This window comes from Aedes aegypti, chromosome 3 (genome assembly GCF_002204515.2).
Source record: "Aedes aegypti strain LVP_AGWG chromosome 3, AaegL5.0 Primary Assembly, whole genome shotgun sequence".
Lineage (NCBI taxonomy): Eukaryota > Metazoa > Arthropoda > Insecta > Diptera > Culicidae > Aedes > Aedes aegypti.
In genome coordinates, this window is record NC_035109.1 from 291,838,849 (window position 1) to 291,865,874 (window position 27,026).

Consider the following 27,026-nt stretch of genomic DNA (forward strand, 5'->3'; position numbering starts at 1 on the left):
GGCAGGTGCCATTGTTGCCTAAAAATAGAAGATCACCAGCACTTATACACTGAGGATGCCTGTTAGTCCCAAGCAGTCATTCGGTTGGTTCCTTGTGTAAGTGCAGCTGATCTGGCGATACTGGAGTGCATCCACGGGCGGCCAATCAAGCTCAAGCTCAAGCTATAGTAAAATCGTTATTACTTTCAAACTCGTGATTGGAAAAATCATTCAAACTCTAGTGCTCGCGCTCAACTCAGACGCGTCGTCGCTGTTTACCACTGAATTCAAGCGTGTGTGCAGAGAAGGACAACGCTATTTCACAGCAGTGGAACATTCCACACTTATCCAGCGCGCAGCGTTGACTACGGTGACCATATCCTGGAGATTAAAAATCAGGACAATTCAACTTTCACATTTTTCCTGTGCAAATTCTATTTTGTCTCAAATTCTGAACATGACTCATAGTCTTAACAGTATCTATCATAAAGGTTTTTTTTTCATTTTTTAATGTTGAGGACTTGTTATGTACAGTGAATCACCCAACACGCAGCAACAAAGTCATTGTCATCTCCTATTCTTGTTGCAACAATTTTATGCCGCAACATCAGTTTATCACCACTTGAACAGAATATGGCAATGATCGATCACTACGTGCGTAGCGATTTTCTAGGGTTCGCATTAAAATAACTTATTAATCGCGAGTTGAAAAGCTAGCAACAATGTTGTGTCCCGCGATTAGTACAAGGGTGCGCCATCTTTTATGTTGCATTCAATTCAGTCAATTTAGTACCATTTTAACTATGAATAATTTTACACTGAAATAACGAGACAAAATAGCGAAGCTTTACATTATAAATAGTATTACAGTTGTGCTAACTCAACGTTCATATCCTTGAAAATATCGTGGCATAAATAATCAAAAATGTCACAATTGAGGAACAGAAAATCTACTCGATATCCATAACACGACATTCTATGACCGAAAAGTGATCGTTTGGGCGACGCTTGCACCAAAACATATATTTACAAACAGTATGGAATAGTCGATGGAAATCAATATGTTTGGACGTTGGCTCATTCTGTTTGCCCGCTAATGCATAAAAAGGTCTTGGTGGTTACTGGTCGTAAGTAGCGGCTCATTGCAAATCTAATTTTTTAATAGAGGTATGAAACTATAGAGGAGCTGGCGTCACTGCAGGACCATCTCTTGTTGAATAGGCGGGGCTATAAATGTCAACGCGAAAAAGTATGCAGTTTGACCCGGCATGTTTCTGAGCGAGAACAAAGGGAACAGCAGCGACATTCGTCCTCTATAGTTTTCTATCTCTATTAATTTTTCAGTTTCTGCAACGAATGTTTCCTGGACATCCGATGTCATGACGAAGCGACGAAGGGACATTTAAATTGAATTTAAAGATCCTGATTTGACCCCTTTGACATATTTTAAGGAGTTATTTGAAAAGCAAGGTTTATGCCAGCTAATCTCGGGCCATTGACGAGCTCTAAGCGAACTATCGTGCCGAAATCATCGCAAAAACGTACGAAAAGCTAAAAAGTATTGACAAATGTTTTGCTGTAGAGCTCATTTTGATGTGCCTAATAAAGGCAGTTACTTACTTGATGTTGTTTTCATGAAATAGTGCAAATAATTGCAAAGGATAAGATAAAATACAAATACCTCAAGTATGAAAATGAATTGATTTTAAAGAAAGTTATTAAATTTTCACACACCAACGCAAAAGGTACACCCTGTATACATTCTTAAATATATTTAGCTTTTTGGTAAAACATAATCTATCATTATCCAGAAGACACTAGAGTATTTTGACTTTTGACAAGTATTTTCTCAAGGTTCTTGTAGTGCTAAGTAGCAATCATCTTTGCCAGTGTGTCATGGAATGCGAGCCTACCCGAGAAGGAAAGAATAACTCGCAATAACTTATGCATATCATATTTTGGTAACATACCACAATTAGGTATTGTTCAGTTATCCATACCTCATTTTGGTATTGTAATGGTATTTGAAAAAAATGTTTAAACCAATTAAAAAAACTTCATTTCGATAGCTTTTGAGGACTGCTGGAGGTATTGAACTAGTATTGAAAAATTTCACTTTTATATGAAAATCCAACATATATTTTTTAGGTATTATTGTGTATTTCTTTAGCTACTGGACTGCCAAGTGCGGCTTCATAAGTGCGAAAATGCGAATAAAAGTGCGAGATTGCATCGAATCATTTCGGTGTCTTCAGCGGGGTTGTTGTTTGGACTTCTAGGAACAACCCCGCTGAAGACACCGACTCGATTTGAAGCAATCGCGCACTTTTATTAGCATTTCCGCACTTGTAAAAACTTCTGCGATAGTCTAGTGGTGAAAGAAATGCGCAATACAATACCTGATCTAATCATCAGCTTGGTATTTGTAGGATATGTAGAAGGTATTATTTGAAGTATTTTATCTCTTACGCAGGGCTCATTCATACCTCATTCAGGTTGTAAGTATTGGAAATTATCTGGTATGGAATACCTCAATTTGGTATTCAGTAGTTATTTTCTTCTGCTCGGGTAGCATCTGTCGTACTCCCCTGGTATGTTTTTGTAGTTTCGGGCTTGGTTTTTATAAATAATAACTCCATTGGAAGATCAACTAAATGGCCGTAGTGATAATATGTCCAAGCCCAACATAGGAAAAAAAAACTCCACTGGAAATGCAAATTGTACTTTTTGAGAACATCTTCAATGGTGCCAGCAATCGATATTATTTGAGTTCCTAAAAATGGCAAAAAAAGGAGAGAATGCCTCAAAACATTACACAAAGATAAGAAACAGTTTTATGTTCCCATGATTGCTAAACCTCTACACCTTTTTTCATTCTGATAGCGACAGAATTCTGTAAAAATACATAAAAAATGATAGCTTGTTTTCTAGCACGAGCCCAAAGGATTCTATTACCAACATCAGAATCGTCAAACAACGACTGATCCTGAAGGTGTTGTGTCACAGTATGAAACGCATCACAAACTTTCTATGCAGCTGATGTCGGTTTCTGATCCACTAAACTCAACATGGATTTTGAGATATATGCCATTTGAACATTCTTTTTTTTTTTTTGTATGGTATTCAGTTGGAGCTGCCTGACAGCTTAACTTGTCAAGGCTGAACCCTCGGTCTGGCTTTTGCCAAGTTTCCCCTCTACCAGGACCAATACTCAGACGGACTAGGCTATGGTGCCCACATGAACACTGTTTTTTATTAGTATTGTGACGTGGTAGTTTTTAAAAAATACCCATATTCCCTTGCTTCTGAGAAAAGGAAGCATTGTGAAAATCAGCAGCTCCATCAGAATTTTTGAAATAGTATTGTAGTAGTGTAATTACTAATAGTGTCTAGTCGAAATGGTTTTGAATACTTTGTCATTTAAGTGCTATTTTGATTACTCCTGTCTTTCACGTAAGATTAGAATCTTAAATGTCAATTGTCGTCAAGTCTTAACAAAATTGGCTGTTTAGTAGTAGTTCTAATTAACCTTCCGCGGATGTTAAGAAAAACAACTTAATAAGATACTGGGGTCATTATGACCCAGAAATGTATACCCCTATAAATCAGCGAAATATCAACCGAATAATGAAATTTATGCCGCATTCGAAAGATATACTCCTCAAGATTCTGATCACTACCTGGAATACTGGTTACGGATCCAGTGGCCACCGGGAATCGGCTACGAAGGGGACCATGTTGGCCACGCGGAATTTCAGTACACTCAGTCCAGAAATCTGAAGTCATCACCAAATTGTATAAGATGCAGGCCATATAGGAATGTACTGTCTTCAGCAAACTTGCTTCGGGGACCAAGAACTTCCACATAGGATACAATTTAGTTCAGAACTCGACCACTGCGTGGCGCTAGCGTCGATATGAACTTCCGGTAGGGGCTAATTATGCGATAACTCAAGATTACGAGCACATAGAAGAATGCTGTCTTCGGCAAAGTTGCTCAGGAGGATAAGCACTTCCACATAAGATACAATTTAGTTCAGAACTCGACCACTGCGTGGCGCTAGCGTCGATATGAACTTCCGGTAGGGGCTAATTATGCGATAACTCGAAATTGCGAGCACATAGAAGGATGCTGTCTTCGGCAAGAATGCTCAGGAGGATAAGGACTTCCACATGAGGTACAATTTAGTTCAGAAATCGACCACCGCGTGGCGCTAGCGTCGATATGAACTTCCGGTAGGTGCTAATTATGCGATAACTCGAGATTGCGAGCACATAGAAGGATGCAGTCTTCAGCAAAGTTGCTCAGGAGGATAAGCACTTCCACATGAGATACAATTTAGTTCAGAACTCGACCACTGCGTGGCGCTAGCGTCGATATGAACTTCCGGTAGGTGCTAATTATGCGAGAACTCGAGATTGCGAGCACATAGAAGGATGCTGTCTTCGGCAAGAATGCTCAGGAGGATAAGGACTTCCACATAAGATACAATTAAGTTCAGAACTCGACCACTGCGTGGCGCTAGCGTCGATATGGACTTCCGGTAGGTGCTAATTATGCGATAACTCGAGATTACGAGCACATAGAAGGATGCAGTCTTCAGCAAAGTTGCTCAGGAGGATAAGCACTTCCACATGGAATATAATTTAGTTCAGAACTCGACCACTGCGTGGCGCTAGCGTCGATATGAACTTCCGGTAGGGGCTAATTATGCGATAACTCGGGATTGCGAGCACATAGAAGAATGCTGTCTTCGGCAAAGTTGCTCAGGAGGATAAGCACTTCCACATAAGATACAATTTAGTTCGGAACTCGACCACTGCGTGGCGCTAGCGTCGATATGAACTTCCAGTAGGGGCTAATTATGCGATAACTCAAGATTGCGAGCACATAGAAGAATGCTGTCTTCGGCAAAGTTGCTCAGGAGGATAAGCACTTCCACATAAGATACAATTTAGTTCAGAACTCGACCACTGCGTGGCGCTAGCGTCGATATGAACTTCCGGTAGGGGCTAATTATGCGATAACTCGAGATTGCGAGCACATAGAAGGATGCTGTCTTCGGCAAGAATGCTCAGGAGGATAAGGACTTCCACATAAGATACAATTTTTTTCAGAACTCGACCACTGCGTGGCGCTAGCGTCGATATGAACTTCCGGTAGGTACTAATTATGCGATAACTCGAGATTGCGAGCACATAGAAGGATGCAGTCTTCAGCAAAGTTGCTCAGGAGGATAAGCACTTCCACATGAGATACAATTTAGTTCAGAACTCGACCACTGCGTGGCGCTAGCGTCGATATGAACTTCCGGTAGGTGCTAATTATGCGAGAACTCGAGATTGCGAGCACATAGAAGGATGCTGTCTTCGGCAAGAATGCTCAGGAGGATAAGGACTTCCACATAAGATACAATTAAGTTCAGAACTCGACCACTGCGTGGCGCTAGCGTCGATATGGACTTCCGGTAGGTGCTAATTATGCGATAACTCGAGATTACGAGCACATAGAAGGATGCAGTCTTCAGCAAAGTTGCTCAGGAGGATAAGCACTTCCACATGGAATATAATTTAGTTCAGAACTCGACCACTGCGTGGCGCTAGCGTCGATATGAACTTCCGGTAGGGGCTAATTATGCGATAACTCGGGATTGCGAGCACATAGAAGAATGCTGTCTTCGGCAAAGTTGCTCAGGAGGATAAGCACTTCCACATAAGATACAATTTAGTTCGGAACTCGACCACTGCGTGGCGCTAGCGTCGATATGAACTTCCAGTAGGGGCTAATTATGCGATAACTCAAGATTGCGAGCACATAGAAGAATGCTGTCTTCGGCAAAGTTGCTCAGGAGGATAAGCACTTCCACATAAGATACAATTTAGTTCAGAACTCGACCACTGCGTGGCGCTAGCGTCGATATGAACTTCCGGTAGGGGCTAATTATGCGATAACTCGAGATTGCGAGCACATAGAAGGATGCTGTCTTCGGCAAGAATGCTCAGGAGGATAAGGACTTCCACATAAGATACAATTTTTTTCAGAACTCGACCACTGCGTGGCGCTAGCGTCGATATGAACTTCCGGTAGGTACTAATTATGCGATAACTCGAGATTGCGAGCACATAGAAGGATGCAGTCTTCAGCAAAGTTGCTCAGGAGGATAAGCACTTCCACATGAGATACAATTTAGTTCAGAACTCGACCACTGCGTGGCGCTAGCGTCGATATGAACTTCCGGTAGGTGCTAATTATGCGAGAACTCGAGATTGCGAGCACATAGAAGGATGCTGTCTTCGGCAAGAATGCTCAGGAGGATAAGGACTTCCACATAAGATACAATTTAGTTCAGAACTCGACCACTGCGTGGCGCTAGCGTCGATATGGACTTCCGGTAGGTGCTAATTATGCGATAACTCGAGATTACGAGCACATAGAAGGATGCAGTCTTCAGCAAAGTTGCTCAGGAGGATAAGCACTTCCACATGAGATACAATTTAGTTCAGAACTCGACCACTGCGTGGCGCTAGCGTCGATTTGAACTTCCGGTAGGGGCTAATTATGCGATAACTCAAGATTGCGAGCACATAGAAGAATGCTGTCTTCGGCAAAGTTGCTCAGGAGGATAAGCACTTCCACATAAGATACAATTTAGTTCAGAACTCGACCACTGCGTGGCGCTAGCGTCGATATGAACTTCCGGTAGGTGCTAATTATGCGATAACTCGAGATTACGAGCACATAGAAGGATGCAGTCTTCAGCAAAGTTGCTCAGGAGGGTAAGCACTTCCACATGAGATACAATTTAGTTCGGAACTCGACCACTGCGTGGCGCTAGCGTCGATATGAACTTCCGGTAGGTGCTAATTATGCGAGAACTCGAGACTGCGAGCACATAGAAGGATGCTGTCTTCGGCAAGAATGCTCAGGAGGATAAGGACTTCCACATAAGATACAATTTAGTTCAGAACTCGACCACTGCGTGGCGCTAGCGTCGATATGAACTTCCGGTAGGGGATAATTATGCGATAACTCGAGATTGCGAGCACATAGAAGAATGCTGTCTTCGGCAAAGTTGCTCAGGAGGATAAGCACTTCCACATAAGATGCAATTTAGTTCAGAACTCGACCACTGCGTGGCGCTAGCGTCGATATGAACTTCCGGTAGGTGCTAATTATGCGATAACTCGAGATTACGAGCACATAGAAGGATGCAGTCTTCAGCAAAGTTGCTCAGGAGGGTAAGCACTTCCACATGAGATACAATTTAGTTCGAAACTCGACCACTGCGTGGCGCTAGCGTCGATATGAACTTCCGGTAGGTACTAATTATGCGATAACTCGAGATTGCGCACAAACAGAAAGATGCAGTCTTCGACAAAGTTGTTCAGGAGGATAAGGACTTCCTCATGAGATACAATTTAGTTCAGAACTCGACTACTGCGTGGCACTAGCGTCGATATGAACTTCCGGTAGGTGCTAACTATGCGATAACACGAGTTTGCGCACACATAGAAAGATGCAGTCTTCGGCAAAGTTGCTCAGGAGGATAAGGACTTCCACATGAGATACAATTTAGTTCAGAACTCGACCACTGCGTGGCGCTAGCGTTGATATGAACTTCCGGTAGGGGCTAATTATGCGATAACTCGAGATTGCGCACAAACAGAAAGATGCAGTCTTCGACAAAGTTGTTCAGGAGGATAAGGACTTCCTCATGAGATACAATTTAGTTCAGAACTCGACCACTACGTGGCACTAGCGTCGATATGAACTTCCGGTAGGTGCTAATTATGCGATAACTCGAGATTGCGAGCACATAGAAAGATGCAGTCTTCAAAAAAGTTGTTCAGGAGGATAAGGACTTCCTCATCCCGGTCAACTAGTCAGTGATTTTCGATAGCGATCGATATAGATTCGTTTTGAACCGTTAGCGATCGCCATCGTTGGTTGGATGAGATACAATTTAGTTCAGAACTCGACCACCGCGTGGCGCTAGCGTCGATATGAACTTCCGGTAGAAATTACACAGATACTGTCCGTGCATCAGAATCATAGTCCCTACTTCTTCAAACTAGAGAATCAAACGAATGAAGGATTATTTAACAAATTGTTCAATTCGACTCCATGTTTTTCCTTGTCTCGATCATTGTCAGATCATTCTCGGCAACTGTGAAAACCGAGACTTGTCACTTTCAACAAGGTTTAACATGTAACAAGGACTAATAAGTGTTCCTCTCATTACTCGAATATCCTGTTCTCTTCGTTTGAAGCAGTTAGGACTACGGTTCACTGGTATATCTTTTCTCGTACCCGCGTTATGGGTCATTTAGAAGGATACTGTCTTCCACAAAGTTGCTCAGGAGGATAAGCACTTCCACATTGGTTGCAATTCGGTTAGGAACTTGACTACCGCGTAGCGCTGGCGTCAGTATGAACTTCCGGTAAGGGCTAGTTATGCGATAACTCGAAATTGCGTGCATATAGAAGGATGCTGTCTTGCCCAAGAGGATATTTTTTTGTCTCTTATAATGAGATTTTTAACCCATAGCAAGTTTATCTCGAGACCAACGGCTTTGAGATCAAAAGTGACCATTAAGGGTATGTGATTTGATCCCAGGTCTTCAGCGTGAGAGGTTTGTGAAGCAACCACAATATTAGGGTCCGTCTCACGAAAGAATAAGGTATTCCACATGGGCTATAGTTCAGTTTAGAATTCGAGCACCCGGTGGATTTGACGTCGATTTGTATTTCCGATAGAGGTTAATTATTAGAGGGGGGTTTCACATTTTTTTGAGCCCAAACACGACCCGTACCCGACTTACTTTATTTTTTTAAACCCGGGGGGGATTCAGACCTGACCCGAACCTGAAAAAAAAATCTGCTGTCCAAATCCGAATCTGACTCGAAAACTAAACATTTTTTGTAAGAAAATACCGAGTTTCTGATGCATAAGGAAGCTTTCTGGTTGTTACTCTTACCATAACTCTTACCAAAGTCCAGCTAAATCCGAATTACTACAAGCCCGATTCCGACGTACTCGAAAAAAAATTTCTAGCCTTCAAATCCGACCCGAACCATTCGAGTTCGGGTTTGAAAACCCGAGTCCCGACTTATAGAAGGATGTTGTCTGCGGTAAAATTGTTCGAGAGAATAAGGAATTAGTCATGAACATACGTTCAAAATTTAACCAGCATGTGGTGCTGGCGTCTATATGTATTTCCAGAAGGAACTCTTTTTTGAAGGTTTTATCTTCGGCAAAGTTGTTCAGTTTTTTTTTAATTCTGCGTAGTAAATTCCGCGTGACGCTCGTCATTATATTGCTCTTATATGATATGAACTACACGATCCGACATGAAATATATATAACGATATAAACTACAGTCGTCTCTACATAACTCGATATTCAAGGGACCATCGACTTATAGCATTATCGAATAATAGAGTATACCGACACAAATTCGAAGGAACAAATTTCTGTATTTCCAATATTTTTATTATCGTTTTTGTAAGAAAGCAATATCATTTTTCGAAGTGCTCGAAAAATCACGTTCTTTTTACTGACAATAGTTTTTATCATTTTCATGTCATTGCAACTTGTAAGTATTTATTCACCTTCAAACAAAAAATTAAAATAGATATCGAGTTATGGAGAGAAACTCACATCTCACGTAACATCAACTTGTGGAGATATCGAGTTACAGAAATATCGACTTATGGAGAGCATAATGTATGGAAATTTGAAGGAACCGGAAAATCCATCTAGTTATAGAGTATATCGGGTTATAGAATATCGAGTTGTGGAGAGTCGATTGTATATAATATAAAATGAGCACTATGATATGATATGAACTATATTGTAGTTACTTCTAAAATTCCAACAAGAGTTCAGATACAGATAACGTCATAAAGTTAGAAAAAAAAATTCTTTTAGTTTTTTTTAGAGGTTGTTGCAGTAACTGTGTACTTTAGTTTTTAATTGGATCCGGAGGAATCTTATGACTTTATACTTGTATTTCCTTCTGAATTTCCTCCAAAAAGTTATCTGGATCTCAAGACGTAGTTCACATCGGAGTTATTCAATGGATATAGTCCAGTAACCTTGAATGATTTGTATGATGGATTCTACAGTTATTTACCGAGAGCTCATCCGATGGAATACAATCCCATGCCCTTCTGTCCTCATCCTCTCGAAATATCTCCAAAAACTCCCCCAGAGATTTCTCCATGAAATCTTTCAAAGATTCCTCCAAGGATTTTACCAGAAAATAATCCAAACTATTCTTTACCTTAATCTCTACAATGATTTCTTCTGGGGTTCTCTAGGACTTATGCCAGAGATTCTTTCAGGAAGAACTTTTGTTCGCCATGCATGGAATAGTTTCCTCCAGGGAGTTGACATGGAATTTTTACAAGGATTCCTACAAGAAAAAATATGTTTAAGGATTTCTTTAGAGATTTCGCAAAGGTTTTCAGCAGAAATGTCTTTAATGATTTCTTCATAGAATCCTCAAGAAAAATCTTTATTGGGATTGGGATTTCAGGAATTTTTCCAAGGATTCCTCCAGGATTCGTTTCAGGAATACTTCGAAATTTCTCCAGGGATTTTTCTAGTATTCCTCTATAAAATTTTCCACAGACTTTTGCAAGGATTCCTCCAGGAAAGTGTCTACAAGGATTCTTGCACAGATATCTTCAAGGCTTTCTTCAGGAATTCCTCCAGGAGTAACACTTAAAACAATTTCTTCAAGGATTACTAAAGATGTTTCTCTAGTGATATCTTCAAAATTTCTTCCGAGGATTCCTCCACGGATACATACAAAGATATCCCCAAGCAGTTCTCTCGAGATTCGTTCAGAAATTATTCCGGGATTCCTCCAGGGATGATTCTACGAGGAAATTCTACAAGGATTCCACAAGGAATTTCTGCAGGTGTTCTTAAACTCACGAATTCCTCAAGGAAATTACATGAAACATCTCAAGAATTTCTCAAGATAATCTTCCAGGGATTCCCATAGAATTCCTCCAGGGATTCGTACTGGGTCTCCAATACCACTCCATGGAATTCCCCCAAGAGTTCTTCTTGAAATTTCTCTAGAGATTCTTCCATTAATTCCTGCTAGAATATTATCAGAACTTATGCTAAAAATTTCTCCATGGCTTTCATTAAAAAAATCTCTACATATCCTCCAGTAAAATCTCTATATTTTTTTTTTTGAAAATCTATTCATGGATGTCCTTAGATATTTCTCCTTAGATTTTTCGAGAAATTTTTCAATTTGAATATTCCTATAAGGATTCTTCCAGGGATTTATCCAACAAAAATCTACAGGGGTTTTTCCAGGGATTTCTCTAGCGATTCCACCAGCAAAATTTCTACATCGATTCTTCCTGGGATACCTCCAAGGATTCATCAGTGATTCCTCCAAATATGTCTCCAAGAGTCCTTCATGGATGCCTACACTGCTTATAACTGCACAACAGTCACATTCGACATTTTTGACAAATTGGAGTTAATACCATGGAGAGTCATGAAATGATAAATACTTTCGATCAACTTACTGAAATCTGTGAGATTGTTCTAGAAAATTCGAAAAAATACATAGTAGTTTTGTCACATTGGTAATTTTAACCGCATAACAGTAACATTGAGATTATAAATGAGCCTCGTAATGTAACAGCAATGAAATTTCTATCAGCATTACTATTCACCTAGTATGCGATATGAGTTGTACAAAATATCAGCCTCAAATAAGCACTTTTGAGTTCCTGGTAATTTTCAGAAATTTTAGTTTCCTCCCATACTGCCATGAAATGTACACTTGGTATTCCATTTACTCAATGCCTACAAATATGCAGTTATGGGCAGTACAGGAGTCTATCCAAAGACTCCTACAGAGATTTCTCTATGCAAATCTTTTCAGGAATTCCTGCAGAAATTTCTCCAGCTTTTTCTTCAGGAATTTCTCCAAGGATCGCTTCAGAAAATTCTCTATATGGTTTCCTGTAGATATCGATTCAGGAATGAACTGATAGAGATTTGACTGTATATATAAATGAAATATGAGTTTCGTCTACGCAGTCTTCATTATAAATAGAACGTTGAAAAAAATAAAGACTGCGTAACTGAAAAGCATATATGATGTTCCGGGGATTTTTGTAAGGAATTCCTCCAGAGCTTTCCTCGAGAATCCCTTCTTGGGCTCTTGCAAGAATTTCTCCAGCGATCCCTATAAGAACTCATAAAATAAATTCTTGTAAAATCCCCAATTGAATGGTACAATCTCTGGAATAATTCGTTATAAAATTCCTGGAGCGATCCCTGGAGGAAATCTTAGGAATAAATCCTAGAGGAATCTTGAGAGGACTGCCATCGGAATGTCTGGAGAATTCACTGTGGAAACATTTTAAGTAATCCTTGAAGAAATGTTACTTAGAGAAACCTCTGACATTCTGCAAAAATCTCTGTAGAGATCTTCTTGGAGGAATCCTTAGGGGAATCTATTATTTTTTATTAGAGGAATGTCAGGAGAAATCGCTTGAAGAATCTTTGGAAGAATCGCTGGAGAAGTGCTTGAAGTAATCTATGCAATAATTCCTGGAAAAGTTCCCTGAGGATGGATGAATTCCCGGAGAAATCTATCTGGAGTGAATTCTTCAGTTTTTTTTTTTCAATTCCCTCGCAGGTCTTTTTTTTATTGAATTCTTCTACGATCTGATTTAAAAATTGTTTTCGGTATTTCTCAAGTTATTATTTTTGGATTTGACGGAAAAATAGTCTGATTTTTTTCTAAAGGATAATTTTGAATTTCCTCAAGAGGATTTTTTAAAACACTTCAGAGTACTTTTTAATAATGCGTCCCAATGAAGCTATTTCTGGAATTCCTCCAGCTGTTCATTCTAGTATTAGTCCATAAGATATTTCCAACAATCGTTCGAGTTAATGTATGAATTCCTCCACGGTCATTTATTCAATTGTTCCATAAATCTACTGAAGGTCTCCTCGAAGTTCTACATGAGTCTAATTTGATTCTTCTAATACTTTATTATGGAATTCTACGAGAAATTTGGATTTTTGGGATTTTTTCATTGGTGTTTGGGAAATTGCTCAATTTTTTTTGCAAATCTTCTTTCAAGATAATCTGAGAAAGTTTTTCTGAGTTCTTCCTGGTAATATTGTTATAATACAAAATCTTTATGCAAATTCTTGTACGCAAGATTTGTTGAAATTTCTGCAGAAGCTGATTCTAAAGAAATGTCCAGAAGTTAACGGAGAAGAATGTTTTATGTTGGCGTTACTATCCTGTTAATTATTTTTACTTTCGTAAAAACAATTGATTCTGAATCAAATCAACTACTTTTTATGTTTAATCAAATTCACACTCTCTATTGATTTTACAGCGATACCTCCATGAGTCGATGTTCCATGACTCGATATTGACTCATGGAACCATAGTAAAACAAACTTTCATGGTTACTATGATGGTCCCTAGAAGCAGCTATCCAAAGGAATGCTGTTCCATGACTCGATATTTCCATGAGTCGATGGTCCCTTCAATATCAACTCATGGAGGTTTCACTGTACTATAAACTTTTCTTTATCTCAATAATAATATTGATAATTATCACTATCCGAACACATTCACATCTTTATACTTCATATCATGCTCATCTACTTACTCTAACTTGAGAAGAATAGTGTAGGTGATAAGATAATCACAACTCAAGCAGAGGATTACGTTCAAATTCTAAGTAAGGATAAGAATATGTAGGAAGATTCTTATGAAATGTGCTCAAGAGTTTCTTTCGGAATTCTATCTCTTATTTCTTCTAGGGATACGCCCCAGAATATTTTTCGGGGATATCCTTATAAATTATCTCCTAGGAGAGACACCCCTAGTACTCCTCAAGGCGTAAGTTTATCAATTTATTTATTTATCCAATGATTTTAAAAATTACTCCTTAAATTACTGTTTAGGTTTTTTTGGAGTTTCTCACGAATTTCTTTCAGCAATTTTTTTACATCAAAAATAAGCCACGTGGTGGTCGAGTTCCAAACTAAATTGTGTCTTATGTGGAAGTCCTCATCCTCCTGATCAACTTTGCCTACGACAGCATCCTTTTATGTGCTTGCAATCTCGTGTTATCGCTTAATTAGCTCCTACCGAAAGTCTATATCGACGCTAGCGCCACGCGGTGGTCGAGTTCTGAACTAAATTGTATCTTATGTGGAAGTCCTTATCCTCCTGAGCAACTTTGTCGAAGACAGCATCCTTCTATGTGTTCCCATTCTCGAGTTATCGCATGATAAGCCCCTACCGGAAGTTCATATCGACGCTAACGCCACGCAGCGGTCGAGTTCTGAACTAAATTGTATCTCATGAGGAAGTGCTTATCCTGCTGAGCAATTTTGCCGAAGACAGCATCCTTCTATGTGTTCGCAATCTCGAGTTATCGCATAATGAGCCTCTACCGGAAGTTCATATCGACGTTAACACCACGTAGCGGTCGAGTTCTGAACTAAATTGTATCTCATGTGGAAGTCCTTATCCTCCTGAGCAACTTTGCCGAAGACAGCATCCTTCTATGTGTTCGCAATCTCGAGTTATCGCATAATTAGCCCCTACCGGAAGTTCATATCGACGCTAGCGCCACGCAGCGGTCGAGTTCTGAACTAAATTGTATCTCATGTGAAAGTGTTTATCCTGCTGAGCAACTTTGTCGAAGACAGCATCCTTCTATGTGTTTGCAATCTCGAGTTATCGCATAATAAGCCCTACCAGAAGTTCATATCGACACTAACGCCACGCAGTGGTCGAGTTCTGAACTAAATTGTATCTCGTGTGGAAGTTCTTATCCTGCTGAGCAACTTTGCCCAAGAAAGCATCCTTCTATGTGTTTGCAATCTCGAGTTATCGCATAATTAGCCTCTACCGGAAGTTCGTATCGACGCTAGCGCCACGCGGTGGTCGAGTTCTGAACTGAATTGTATTTCATGTGGAAGTGCTTATCCTCCTGAGCAACTTTGTCGAAGACAGCATCCTTCTATGTGTTCCCATTCTCGAGTTATCGCATAATTGGCCCCTACCGGAAGTTCATATCGACGCTAACGCCACGCAGCGGTCGAGTTTTAAACTAAATTGTATCTCATGAGGAAGTCCTCATCCTCCTGATCAACTTTGCCTACGACAGCATCCTTTTATGTGCTTGCAATCTCGTGTTATCGCTTAATTAACTCCTACCGAAAGTCTATATCGACGCTAGCGCCACGCGGTGGTCGAGTTCTGAACTGAATTGTATTTCATGTGGAAGTGCTTATCCTCCTGAGCAACTTTGTCGAAGACAGCATCCTTCTATGTGTTCCCATTCTCGAGTTATCGCATAATTGGCCCCTACCGGAAGTTCATATCGACGCTAACGCCACGCAGCGGTCGAGTTTTAAACTAAATTGTATCTCATGAGGAAGTCCTCATCCTCCTGATCAACTTTGCCTACGACAGCATCCTTTTATGTGCTTGCAATCTCGTGTTATCGCTTAATTAGCTCCTACCGAAAGTCTATATCGACGCTAGCGCCACGCAGCGGTCGAGTTCTGAACTAAATTGTATCTCATGAGGAAGTGCTTATCCTGCTGAGCAATTTTGCCGAAGACAGCATCCTTCTATGTGTTCGCAATCTCGAGTTATCGCATAATGAGCCTCTACCGGAAGTTCATATCGACGTTAACACCACGTAGCGGTCGAGTTCTGAACTAAATTGTATCTCATGTGGAAGTCCTTATCCTCCTGAGCAACTTTGCCGAAGACAGCATCCTTCTATGTGTTCGCAATCTCGAGTTATCGCATAATTAGCCTCTACCGGAAGTTCATATCGACGCTAACGCCACGTAGCGGTCGAGTTCTGAACTAAATTGTATCTCACGAGGAAGTGTTTATCCTCCTGAGCAACTTTGCCGAAGACAGCATCCTTCTATGTGTTCCCAATCTCGAGTTATCGCATAATAAGCCCTACCAGAAGTTCATATCGACACTAACGCCACGCAGTGGTCGAGTTCTGAACTAAATTGTATCTCGTGTGGAAGTGCTCATCCTGCTGAGCAACTTTGCCGAAGAAAGCATCCTTCTATGTGTTTGCAATCTTGAGTTATCGCATAATTGGCCCCTACCGGAAGTTCATATCGACGCTAGCGCCACGCGGTGGTCAAGTTCTGAACTAAATTGTATCCTATGTGGAAGTTCTTGGTCCCCGAAGCAAGTTTGCTGAAGACAGTACATTCCTATATGGCCTGAATCTTATACAATTCGGTGATGACTGCAGATTTCTGGACTGAGTGTACTGAAATTCCACGTGGCCAACATTATCCCCTTCGTAGCCGATTCCCTGTGGCCACTGGATCCGGAACCGGTATTCCAGGTAGTGATCAGAATCTTGAGGAGTATATCTTTCGAATGCGGCATAAATTTCATTATTCGGTTGATATTTCGCTGATTTATAGGGGTATACATTTCTGGGTCATAATGACCCCAGTATCTTATTAAGTTGTTTTTTTGTGGCGCCATCTTAGAATCACCTTAAGAAAAAATTTTTTTGGTCTTGCGCTTCGTTTCCACAAAATATTAAAAGTCAGGGAATTTCAGAAAGATCCGTTTGATAACAACAGAGATATTGCAGGTTGAAATTCGATTTTGGGTCATTATGACCCCAGTATCTAACTAAGGTTAATTTCTTTTTTGTTGTTAAAAATATTTATTGGTCATTACGTTCATATATCCATAAAGAAAAAGGTCACTTTCCTTGTCTGTTCAACAATTTCTCGAAACTAGCATGTGTTCCCTAATGATCGATCTCAGCGTCTTACTTTCAATAGTCATTATTATAGTGAATATTTAAGAGTAAAGTTACCTTAGGCTTCTATAACAGTCTCCTACAAGATTCACTTTTCGGTGGCAAATGCAATGCTTCACAACGCCTACTTTCTACTTGTAAATTTTGCGAAAATGAGGCTGGAATTAGATTATTTATACCGTTGTTACAAAAGAGGTATTTCTTATTAAGGCAATGTAAAAACCATATTAAAATAAGATTGTCGCCACTTATTTCTACTCAGTGAATCTACTAGTAATTTTCCTTAGAGTAATATTCACTACGTCTAACATGATAACGATGTGTCCAGCTAGCTAATAGTAAGAGTGGCTACGGATCATTCTGGTTAGCAAAAGGCAAACTGAACGTCACCAATAGTATTAATGTCCACTTCGAATAGATTAATTATTTGAAATGGGCATCAATTCTATCAATGACGCAGAATGTCCGTTGGATCACATCCGAGATATTATTGCGTCTATGCCATATGAATTATGACGCGGCTTTAAGCAAAAAATGCCAAAATGTGATACCACCACTACAGGTTACGCCTTTGGTTTCCATCATATGGGCTAATGGATTATGCCCTCCCATCGCGGCAAGGTCGCATAACCAAGGGGAGGGATATGCCATTTGAACATTCTTGCTGTTTTTTTTTGGTATTAGAATAGCTTTTCCTAATTCAAAATATCGTTAACATTCCACGGTGTTCACCAAGCAGGAAAAAGCAGGACAAAACATGGAATATGAAAAACAAATCAGAACACCTCAAAAGAATCTCAAAATCAGGTCATGTCCTGCTAAATCAGGACGGATGGTAACCCTAGTATTGGTGCCAATCCAACAGTGCGCCAAAGTAATGAGAGCAGAGTGCCCGGCAAATGAATCAATAGCATATTATTTATATCTGTACGTACGTACTGTGCGCCTTTATAAGGCGCACCCATTTAGCCTTTAAGTTTGTATTCGTTTCCCCCACCGAGTAGGCACGCTGCCTCTCGGTGGTAATAAATCAGTCAGTCTCTAGCTTTAAAGACACAATGTAGGAAAGACATCCTGGCCGAAACAACTCCTTTTTGATCTAAATGTACTATGCATTAATAATTTGACACACTTTGATTGAATAAGCTGCTGAAAAATTATGAACTTGGAATAGTTTCATTTTGAAAAATAAAGGCAGGTTTTAAGCAAACCAACGACGTTGAGAATTTTTTATTCAGTAGAGTAGAAATACCGATTATCGCTATAGTACCAAATATTTAGTTGGCATGATCGTTTTTGTTATTTTAAATATTACTGATTCATCTCACGAGTTCTTGATGAAACTCCAAAGAAGTTCCATAGCGATGGTGTATAAAATCATTGCATGTTACTAATTGTAGTTTTCATGCTAATTGTTCTAGTAATTTACATATATACATGAAGATAATGAAACAATAAAATTGATAAAAAACAAACATAAATAATCAATAAAGATAGGATATTCCAATATGCTTTGAACGGTAGTTTTATCATACCCAACCTGAAACATTTTTTGTGCTGTTGAAGTGGTGAATACCTCTCCTCGCGCCACCCATGCAGTTCAGTTATACATAGACAGAAAACTCAAACTTCACACATTTTTTTTTTTAAATGGACGGTTACTTACACTTCCCTTTTTCCGTAGCAGTTAGCACATCTTATTGCCCTTATTATTGTAGGACTGCACAGAGGGAGATTTCATCATTTAAACGCGTTTAATTAAAAGCTCCTTAATTTTGTTTCCAAGCGTTATTCTAAACTTATTTCAATAGGATTTGATGTATTCAAAATAATGATCTATCTACCAAAAGTGAAATAGAAATGTTTTTCAACTTTCTAACTACCAAGAGGGTTGTGTCTGCACAAAATGAGGTTTTGAACAACTTTACCGAAGAAAATCGGGTAATAATTTCAATATTCTTCAAGATACATCTATTATGTATTTTGCGCTAAAATGTCGAAATCTCCCTTTGTGGATTGGTTTGGTTAGCTACGATAGGCATAGACCCAAAAGCACTAAGCACCAGGATTGCGTATTGGACACTTACAGACAGGACGAAAAGGGTGCTTGGTGATTGTGGTTTATTAGGTCAGAGAAAAACTATGTTCTACTGGTAAAGGTGCTACAAGTTAAAAACCAGGTGTTAATATAGAGGATCAAGGGGGCAGACATGCAAATCGTGATGCACTTTCATATAGTTACCTTTGTTTCAACAACTTTTCCGTCTCCTCTGCATTGAGGGCATCGGTCGATTTGGCTGTTGCTGTTGGGATTTTGGGGGTTGGTTTTTTGTTGGTCGAAGGATATAGTTTTGTAAAGTTTTTTGTTTGAAAGAGAAAGGAAATAATGAAAACAGAAGATGATATATTCAAAGATAAATCATAAATATTTTACTATATCTAAATGAAAATGGAAATGAATGATATGTTTTTGATGTTAAGGATATCAATGACAAGAATCAAACTTAAGATCTAAACATCGAATTACACAGTTACACACTCAAAAACATGCTTTTTGATTCATTATTATTGACATGGGGTGCTATTAATAGACATTCACGGGTACACGTTAAAACGTATAACATAAAGGGTTAAAACAAATAAATCAGAGATTTTCACACATGATATTTTGCTGTACGATAGTATTTTGACTGATGTCAAAATTTGAAATTACTTTTGGTGGGATTTTATGAATGTAAGTATGGAATGAATAAATAAATATCACTCGATGCAGGATTATAACTGCTATTCTAGTATTTTGGGTCATTCTAAAACAGTGATGATTCATATGCTGTCATGTATTACAAGAGCAAACACATCTTCATTCTATATATGCAGGTGAATGAATCATGAAACAAGGGGTCGGTCTGAGGGTTAAGTGAGAGGAAACTGATATGGATGAGACGACTAACGTCTGACTATAACAGGTGTAAAACTATTAGGAATCACGATCATCGAAAGTCATACAACTGGTAGTTGCGATATTCAAAAGGCAAACTGAAACAAAACTGACATTCGCCGGAACTCACCCTCGGTAGGTTCTGGATATTTAGTATTCGATTGAAATTTTGGATAATTGATGATTTTTTTGGTTGGTGGTTGTCCATAACACCGATATGGAAGAGAAATAGATAAAACAGTTAGGATACGATTCAGTTGTCGAACCAAACTTCAAAAATTAATGCATGATACGATGGGATTTTTTGTGGCTCCGAAGGTGGAAATGGATGAATCGTATACCCGTTCGTTTGCTCGGAGCTGTTCAAATATAAACTTACCGCCATAGTTGCCTCGGGGACCGTTGTCTCGATCGCACTCCGCTTCCGAAATTTCATTACTTTCCTTGGAATCGTTGAAGGAAGAGTTGCTGGTGTCATGGTTACGTGGCGGTGGTGGCGGGGGTTCAGGTGATCCTGTAAAAAGTACAGTTGGGATAAGCATTATCCAAAACTGATGATAACAGTAATGTAGACAAGTGCCCTCCAGGGAAAACTTGTGTATCGCTGCAGTAAACTCATTACTTCTTTTGTTTCAAGGCCATGGTGTTTTTATATTTAGTTTGAATTCAACATTTTTATGTCGAGCAGCTTGAGAACTCCAATGCTACTATCTCCAGTAATTTTTTTAGGGATTACTTTGATTTTTTTCCTGAATGCTATTCAAGGATTTCCTTTAGATCCTTTTACTAATTTTTCCAGTTTTTACTCTAGAAAATTTTCAAAAGATTCCTACAAAAATATTTCCCAGAAAATCCGCAAAGGTTTATTCCAGAGTTTTTGAACTAATTCGTTTAAGATTCAAAGAATACCTACACTGAAAACATTCTATAAGCTCGATCAACGTGTTTCACACGTAAATTTTCACTAAGGTACCCCGGGGCAAGTGGGAACGAAAAAAACGACAGTTCAAACAAATTGTTCAATAAAATTTTCAAATGCCAATAATTTTCAAATCCAACAACACTATCACGTTTTGCCAATATATTTGCTGGTGTGTGCATGAAACTAATCGAATAATTTCGAAATTGTGAAAACCTTGGAAGAAAGTTTTAGAATGAGCCATTGGACGCAGTTGCCTCGCTAAACGGGGCAAGTGGGACACATCCAGTTTCATGCGTCAATCCACATCAGTAAATCAACCATTACAATAATAGGATTGATAAGTCATAGATTTTTAATTTTAAGTAGATATTTGACTTACATAAGGGATCAACCATTACATACGTTACGTTTTAGGAAGAAACCCTTTATTTAATAGTATGTCATCTCACATTTAATATTAACTGAAAATTCCTCAATAAAAGCGTAAAGAGGAATTAAACATGTTCAAAATATATTATTTATAAGTTGTTAATTAAAATGTAGCACAAAAACAATCAATAATTGACGAAATTATAAATATGTTTTGTTATTATTTATATACATGGCAGAAAACCACCTTACGGGATGGAATTGTTTTCCACCACTACTTAATTTGGTAGAAATAACAAATAAAGTTCAAATAACATAGAAAAGTAATCGTTCTCATGATGCATTTCAAATTTCAGCTGTGTGTTTGTTCAATTTTGAAGTCATATTTCAAAAATAAAAATAAAGAATAATAACACTTTTCTTCTCCCTCTTATGCAATTACGTAATTTGAGGTTGATCTTTTTTGATAAAAATCATTTGTTTGAATGTTTTAGTGCTACTCTCTAGCAAAATGTATGAAACGTGTACAAAAAGTTTTGATTCTGGTTTTTGTTTTGATAGGTCCCACTTACCCCATGTACAAATATATTTTGGGGTAAGATAGACTATCAAAAATTTCATATGAAATGAAAACAAAATACTGGTTTATCGTTAGCAGCTTGTAATAATACTAAAAATTATAGCTTACTGATGGAAATTCGATTTAAAACATATTTATTTTTTGCGAGTCAAAGCAAGACGTGAAACGTGTCACAATTTGTCATGCAAGTTGAAAATGGCGCTGAACTGACAACTGTTACATGAACCACATGGTAATAAAAATAACAATATGTTTAGTACTAAATACATTCCTTGTCATTGTATCTTCAACTTTCTAGAAGAATACCCCCATGAAAAACTTTTCCTAGTTGAGCTATGACGAAACGCCCCACTTACCCCGAATTCTCACTTGCCCCGGGGTACCTTAATTGTAAAACACGTTGATCGATGGTGAAAGTCCCTATTGGCAATCGAAAATCAAATGTAAAACACGTTAATTCACAAATCACCGAACCCTTTGCTGCAGTATTTATTAGCGATTCCTTGATTTTCTGATACTAAGCACCCATTACAGGCGCACGGTTGTCCCAAAAATAACATGTCAATAAACAAGTCACGCGTGACAAGCAAATGTGAGTCCTTGTGATAATAAGTAAACTAGTTTTACTAATGATTGATATCGCCATTGCAAAACACGTTGAAATTGTGTGTAAAAGCTTTTGCTATCAAACCAAAGTCAAACCTTAACAGAATCACAGGTTTTACACGTTATTTCACCTATAGCCATTTGACACTTCAGATCCTCCTTAAAAGAATGTTGATCGAACGTGTGGATTATTAGCAGTGTACGCCTTTTCATGTGGTTGACCCACGGTTACTGTTCTTCCAGGAGTTTCTCAATTTCCACTTCTCCAATTTTCCTCCTTCCGACTTGGGATTCATTATAATTATTTATCATTTCTCCAGCATTTCATTGAAGGATTACTCGTGCAGTTTTCTCAACAAAATCTCAAGAAATTAAAAAAAAAATGAAGCTTTCAAAAGTTTAGTTAAGGACTCACACCAGTTAACACTACAGCTATTTTTCTAATGATTTCTCCGATCATTCCTACAAGATTTCCTTAGGAGCTTCATCCGATCTTTTCAAGAAAATCCTTCAGAAAACCTGAGGAATATATCCAATGATTCGTTTGTTTTTTTTCAATTACCTTTGCAATTCATCTAAAATTCTTCTAAACTTCCCTAAGAGTCCAAGACTTCTTTCAGCGATCCTAGCTTATCAAGGTTTACTTTTGAACTTACACAAGTTTCATCAGAGGTTTTTTTAGTTAATGGTTTCCAAAAAAATTTCTAATATTTTTTGAAAAAATTCCTTGGACATTCTTGGAAGAACTTCTGGAATAATGATTGGATACAAATCTTTGAATGCATCCATGGGAAATTTCTCAAAGAATTACTGGAGGAATCCCGGTAGAAATCTTAGGAGAATATGTGGTGCAATTCCTGAAGATATTCTTAGAGAAATTTATAGTTGTAATCTAAATGAAATCTTGATACACCATTTTGTAGGAAATCTTAAAAACTCTCTAGAGGCATCTCTGGAGATGTTATTGGTTGAATTTTTGAAGATGTTTTAAACAGGAATCTTCGAGAATGTCCTAGGGAAATCGATAAAATAATCATAAAAGGATGAAATCCTGGAGTCCAAACATGTCCAAAAGGATACTCAGTGGTATACAGTCCGCTGTGCCGGTTGTTGCTTCACTGGAACGATGCTTTAGCTGGTTGAACTGCGATCTGATGAGCTTCTTCCGGCCATGCCAATCGTCCAGTAGCACGTTGTGGTTGACTCTACCGATGACCTCGATGATTACGCCCGAAACCCACTGCCACTTGGTGTTGCTGCGGTTGACCTTGGCGTAGACCATGTCGCCTTTTCAGAAGTCATGAGAAGTTGCGTAATGCTTCCGCTTGAACTGTTCCTCCTGACGTTGATTGAGGACCACTGGCTTGGGTTGGTCATGGTGGATGGAATCAAGAGCCGTCTTCATGTTGCGACCGAGCATTAGCTGTGATAGATTCCTGCCATTCAGAACACGACTGGTAGTGGTTTGGTAGACCTGGAGAAACGTCTGGAGTGCTTCTGGGATGCTTTCCCCCTCGTTGATTTTGCTCAACGACCTCTTTAAGATGGACACAAATCTCTCCGCCTGGCCATTGGGCTGCGGGTGGTACTGCGATGTTCGGAAATGTTGAATTCCGTTCTTCCTGCACAAAGCCGCGAACTGTTTCGATGTGAACTGCGTACCGTTGTCGGAAACAATGACGTTGGGAATGCCAAAGCGGGCAAACAGCTCGTCGAGGGACTCATTTATAGCTGTTGTTGTCGGGGATCGAACGATACGAATTTCTAGCGACTTTGTGAAGGCGTCTACCTCTAAGAGAAAAGTGCAGACCGTTGATTGGGCCAGCGAAATCGATGTGAATATGCCCCCAGGGAGATGGAGCAAGCGATCACGACTATAGTGGAACCTGGGATGGTGTCTTCAAATATGTGGCGCAGCTTTCACATCTCATGACGAAGTCAGCAATGTTGTCATCGATCCTTGGCCATTACACGTGGCTACGTGCAAGAGCTTTCATCCGCTTCATTCCCGGATGTCCTCTGTAGAGTTGCTTGAGAATCCGCTGACGAAATCTGGCCGGAATCACCAAACGGTTGGACACAGACAAACAGACGTAACACTTAGAACAAATCTCAATAAAAATCATAGTCACGAGTACATGTACGCCCAATACTAAAATTTGTGTGTTTGGCCGACAGGCCAACAGATGGCGGTAGTGTGTAAACGTCAAACACGAAGAAAAACGATGCGAGCGCTGCGGGTGGCGGATTGGCCACTTACCATATTTTTGAATTGACAGTTAAAAAGGTGGTCGATGGACAATAATGAGAGTGTGACGTCTGTTTGTCTGTGGGTTGGACGTCATGATGCAGCCCTCGACTACCGACAGTACGTCTCAATGAGCGAGGAACGGGCGAAATTCAGGGTTAGCGATGCCTTTCTGTTAAGGCCACCCACGCTGGTTGTACTGGATGACTTGTTGGAGAATTGGACACATAGGGTAGCGTCGCGCACCGACTTGAATGTTACCGGAAAGACAGCGAACTGATGGCTTCCTGGAATAGGCCTTTTCACATGATTTTTCAAATCAGCTGATCCGGAAGCTCTTTGACAGTTTTTTTATGAAAATGACAGGCCCGTGTTGGCATCGATCCTCCACCGATGTAAACAAATACATAGACATTTGTGACATTGGTGCATTTCCGGGTGACAACACAAATTGTTCTCACCGATTTCTTGCGTTCCACCATGGCTGTATCGTGCTTGATATTTTGCAGACGTTGGCACTCCGTGATGAGTGATTCCAACGGATGTCTGCGTCCTTCGACGATCGGAGCCAACAGATGAAAATCAGGCTTTTGAATTGATCTGCCGTGATCTTGCTAAGTTCGAAGTCTTCACAGCATCAATAGATCGTCCCAGCGTAGGTTAAGAAATCGTCTGCGTCATTCTTAGTGAGCTAGAAGCACTGGTACCGCTTGCTGAACACGGAGATTCGGACGCTGAATAGCTTTTTCAGCTTCTTCACCTTCTCATCGAATAAGTACTCACGAGGGTGCTTTGGGAACACGAAGTTGACGTACTTCTCATGTACCGCCACGCTGAAGCTTCTCAACAGCAACCGCACTTTTGCCGCATCGTCCAACTTCGCGCCGTCCTTGAGGAAGAGGTCTTCGTACTTCCGGTATCATCAGTCGAAAACGAGCCCGTTGTCTAGATCGCAGACAAATTCCAGGATGTTGTATGCCAGAGATTCGAATATGAACTTCGGGCTGCCCGCGGAACGATTGGGAACGTTTTCTTGATTGCCGAAACGCTCCATCATTTCCGTCAGCTGGGTGTTTTGCTCCGTCATCGCTCGATTGTGCACATGATTTGCCGGTATATTTCTAGAAATTCACCGTTGCTGGATTCAGGCATCTTGATAAAACTTGCAGCTCTTCCTCCAAAGTGTCGAATTCTTGAAAACTTGTCGTCGCCAAAATGTTGTACTTCTAATGAAATTTGATTCTAGAATTGTTGGGTACAAACTGATAGATTTTTTACAGTTGTTGATGACCTATAAATACAGCAACCTGTCGTTTCAACATTCAGGTTGCTAAGGTACACCCAAGTAACCACGCCGCGCAAGCTGCAATTAATGCATATAAACGGTGTACATAAAGCTAGCATTACTGTATATGTACAATTAAAGTTGATTTAAAGTGGGAAAAGGCCCCACTAAAGCCTTATTGAAGTTATAGCTTATAACATTAATTTTGCATTTGTAAATCTAGAGAACTAAACATCCGTTCAAGCTGAAAACTTAATCGATTGGTCACCACCAGCGGGCGACCATCAATTAAGTTTTCAGCTCGAACCGATGTCTGGTTCTCTAAATTTGTGTTCTTGAAAATTTGAGGTTTGGCTTCGATGCATATTCACCTTAATTTCGTATTCCATTTTCCAGTCATTTTGATGTAAATCGATTCTTATTTTGCTATAAACCAATTCAGTTCCGTTCGATACTCACCCACACTGCGCCGTCCCACCGATCCCCGCGATCCGTAGTGATCGTACGGAGTGCCGTAGTTGCCACCGTATTGCGATCCATACTGATCTTCCTCCGGTGCGCAGTTGGCCGGATCGTCATATTCGGGTCCAGGTCCACAGTATAGTGATCCTCCCTGGGAGTTGATGCGGGTGTATCGTCTCTGTCGATTTTAAGGAGTGTTGATTAGAATCTGAATGGATCACTATTAAAGGAAGATCACTTACGTATTGATCCTCCTCGGCGCAGTTCGCCGGGTCGTCGTACTCGGGGGCCGGCGTGTAGATACTGCTCTGTCCTCCCTGGCTGTTCTTTCGTGCATACCGGTTCTGGCGTGGCTAGAAATAGGTAAGAATCATTATTCATACATGATACAGTACGGCAATGGCGCGCTTTTTCTCTTCTTTCGAAGACTTTGGGCGGTGCGTGCGAAGTTTTGGGTGGTAGAGAAAGAGATTCGGCGGTCGCGCCTGTACTGTACCATTGACTGTGATCCGGAGCGGGAGTGCACGTGGTTCGGCACCTGCATGGCCATGTTGGAACCCATCGTGCCCATGTGGCCCGGGCCGCCCATGCCGTTCTGGTGCGGGAACGTCTGGAAGTTCATCGCCTTGGTGGGGTCCATCTCCTCGCGGAAACCAAGCAGGTGGAACGTGGCGTACGGGCAGATTTCGTCCTCCATGCCTGCGGTGTGGCGGGATTTAGTCGAAAGGGGTGTTAGTTTCCACGCTGAATATGGTGCGAATCGCATCACTCGAAGTTGATACACAGCGTGGCTG

The 27,026-nt window shown here is 40.0% G+C and overlaps 1 protein-coding gene across 44 annotated transcripts in view; it reads right to left on the minus strand.

Moving 5' to 3' along the window:
- The window catches only part of LOC5573626 (Down syndrome cell adhesion molecule-like protein Dscam2), a 302,956-nt gene that overhangs the window by 13,376 nt on the left and 262,554 nt on the right, over positions 1–27,026 (minus strand). For 41 of the 44 annotated variants that reach the window (XM_021849888.1, XM_021849886.1, XM_021849890.1 and 38 more), the window contains 6 exons: positions 26,729–26,931; positions 26,475–26,585; positions 26,230–26,410; positions 20,140–20,274; positions 19,891–19,902; positions 19,065–19,125 (listed from right to left, as the gene is read on the minus strand). In XM_021849888.1, coding sequence (XP_021705580.1) covers positions 19,065–19,125; positions 19,891–19,902; positions 20,140–20,274; positions 26,230–26,410; positions 26,475–26,585; positions 26,729–26,931 — 703 coding nt within the window. The remainder of the gene's footprint in view (positions 1–19,064; positions 19,126–19,890; positions 19,903–20,139; positions 20,275–26,229; positions 26,411–26,474; positions 26,586–26,728; positions 26,932–27,026) is intronic. The other 3 variants (XM_021849874.1, XM_021849879.1, XM_021849894.1) reach the window with 3 other exon arrangements.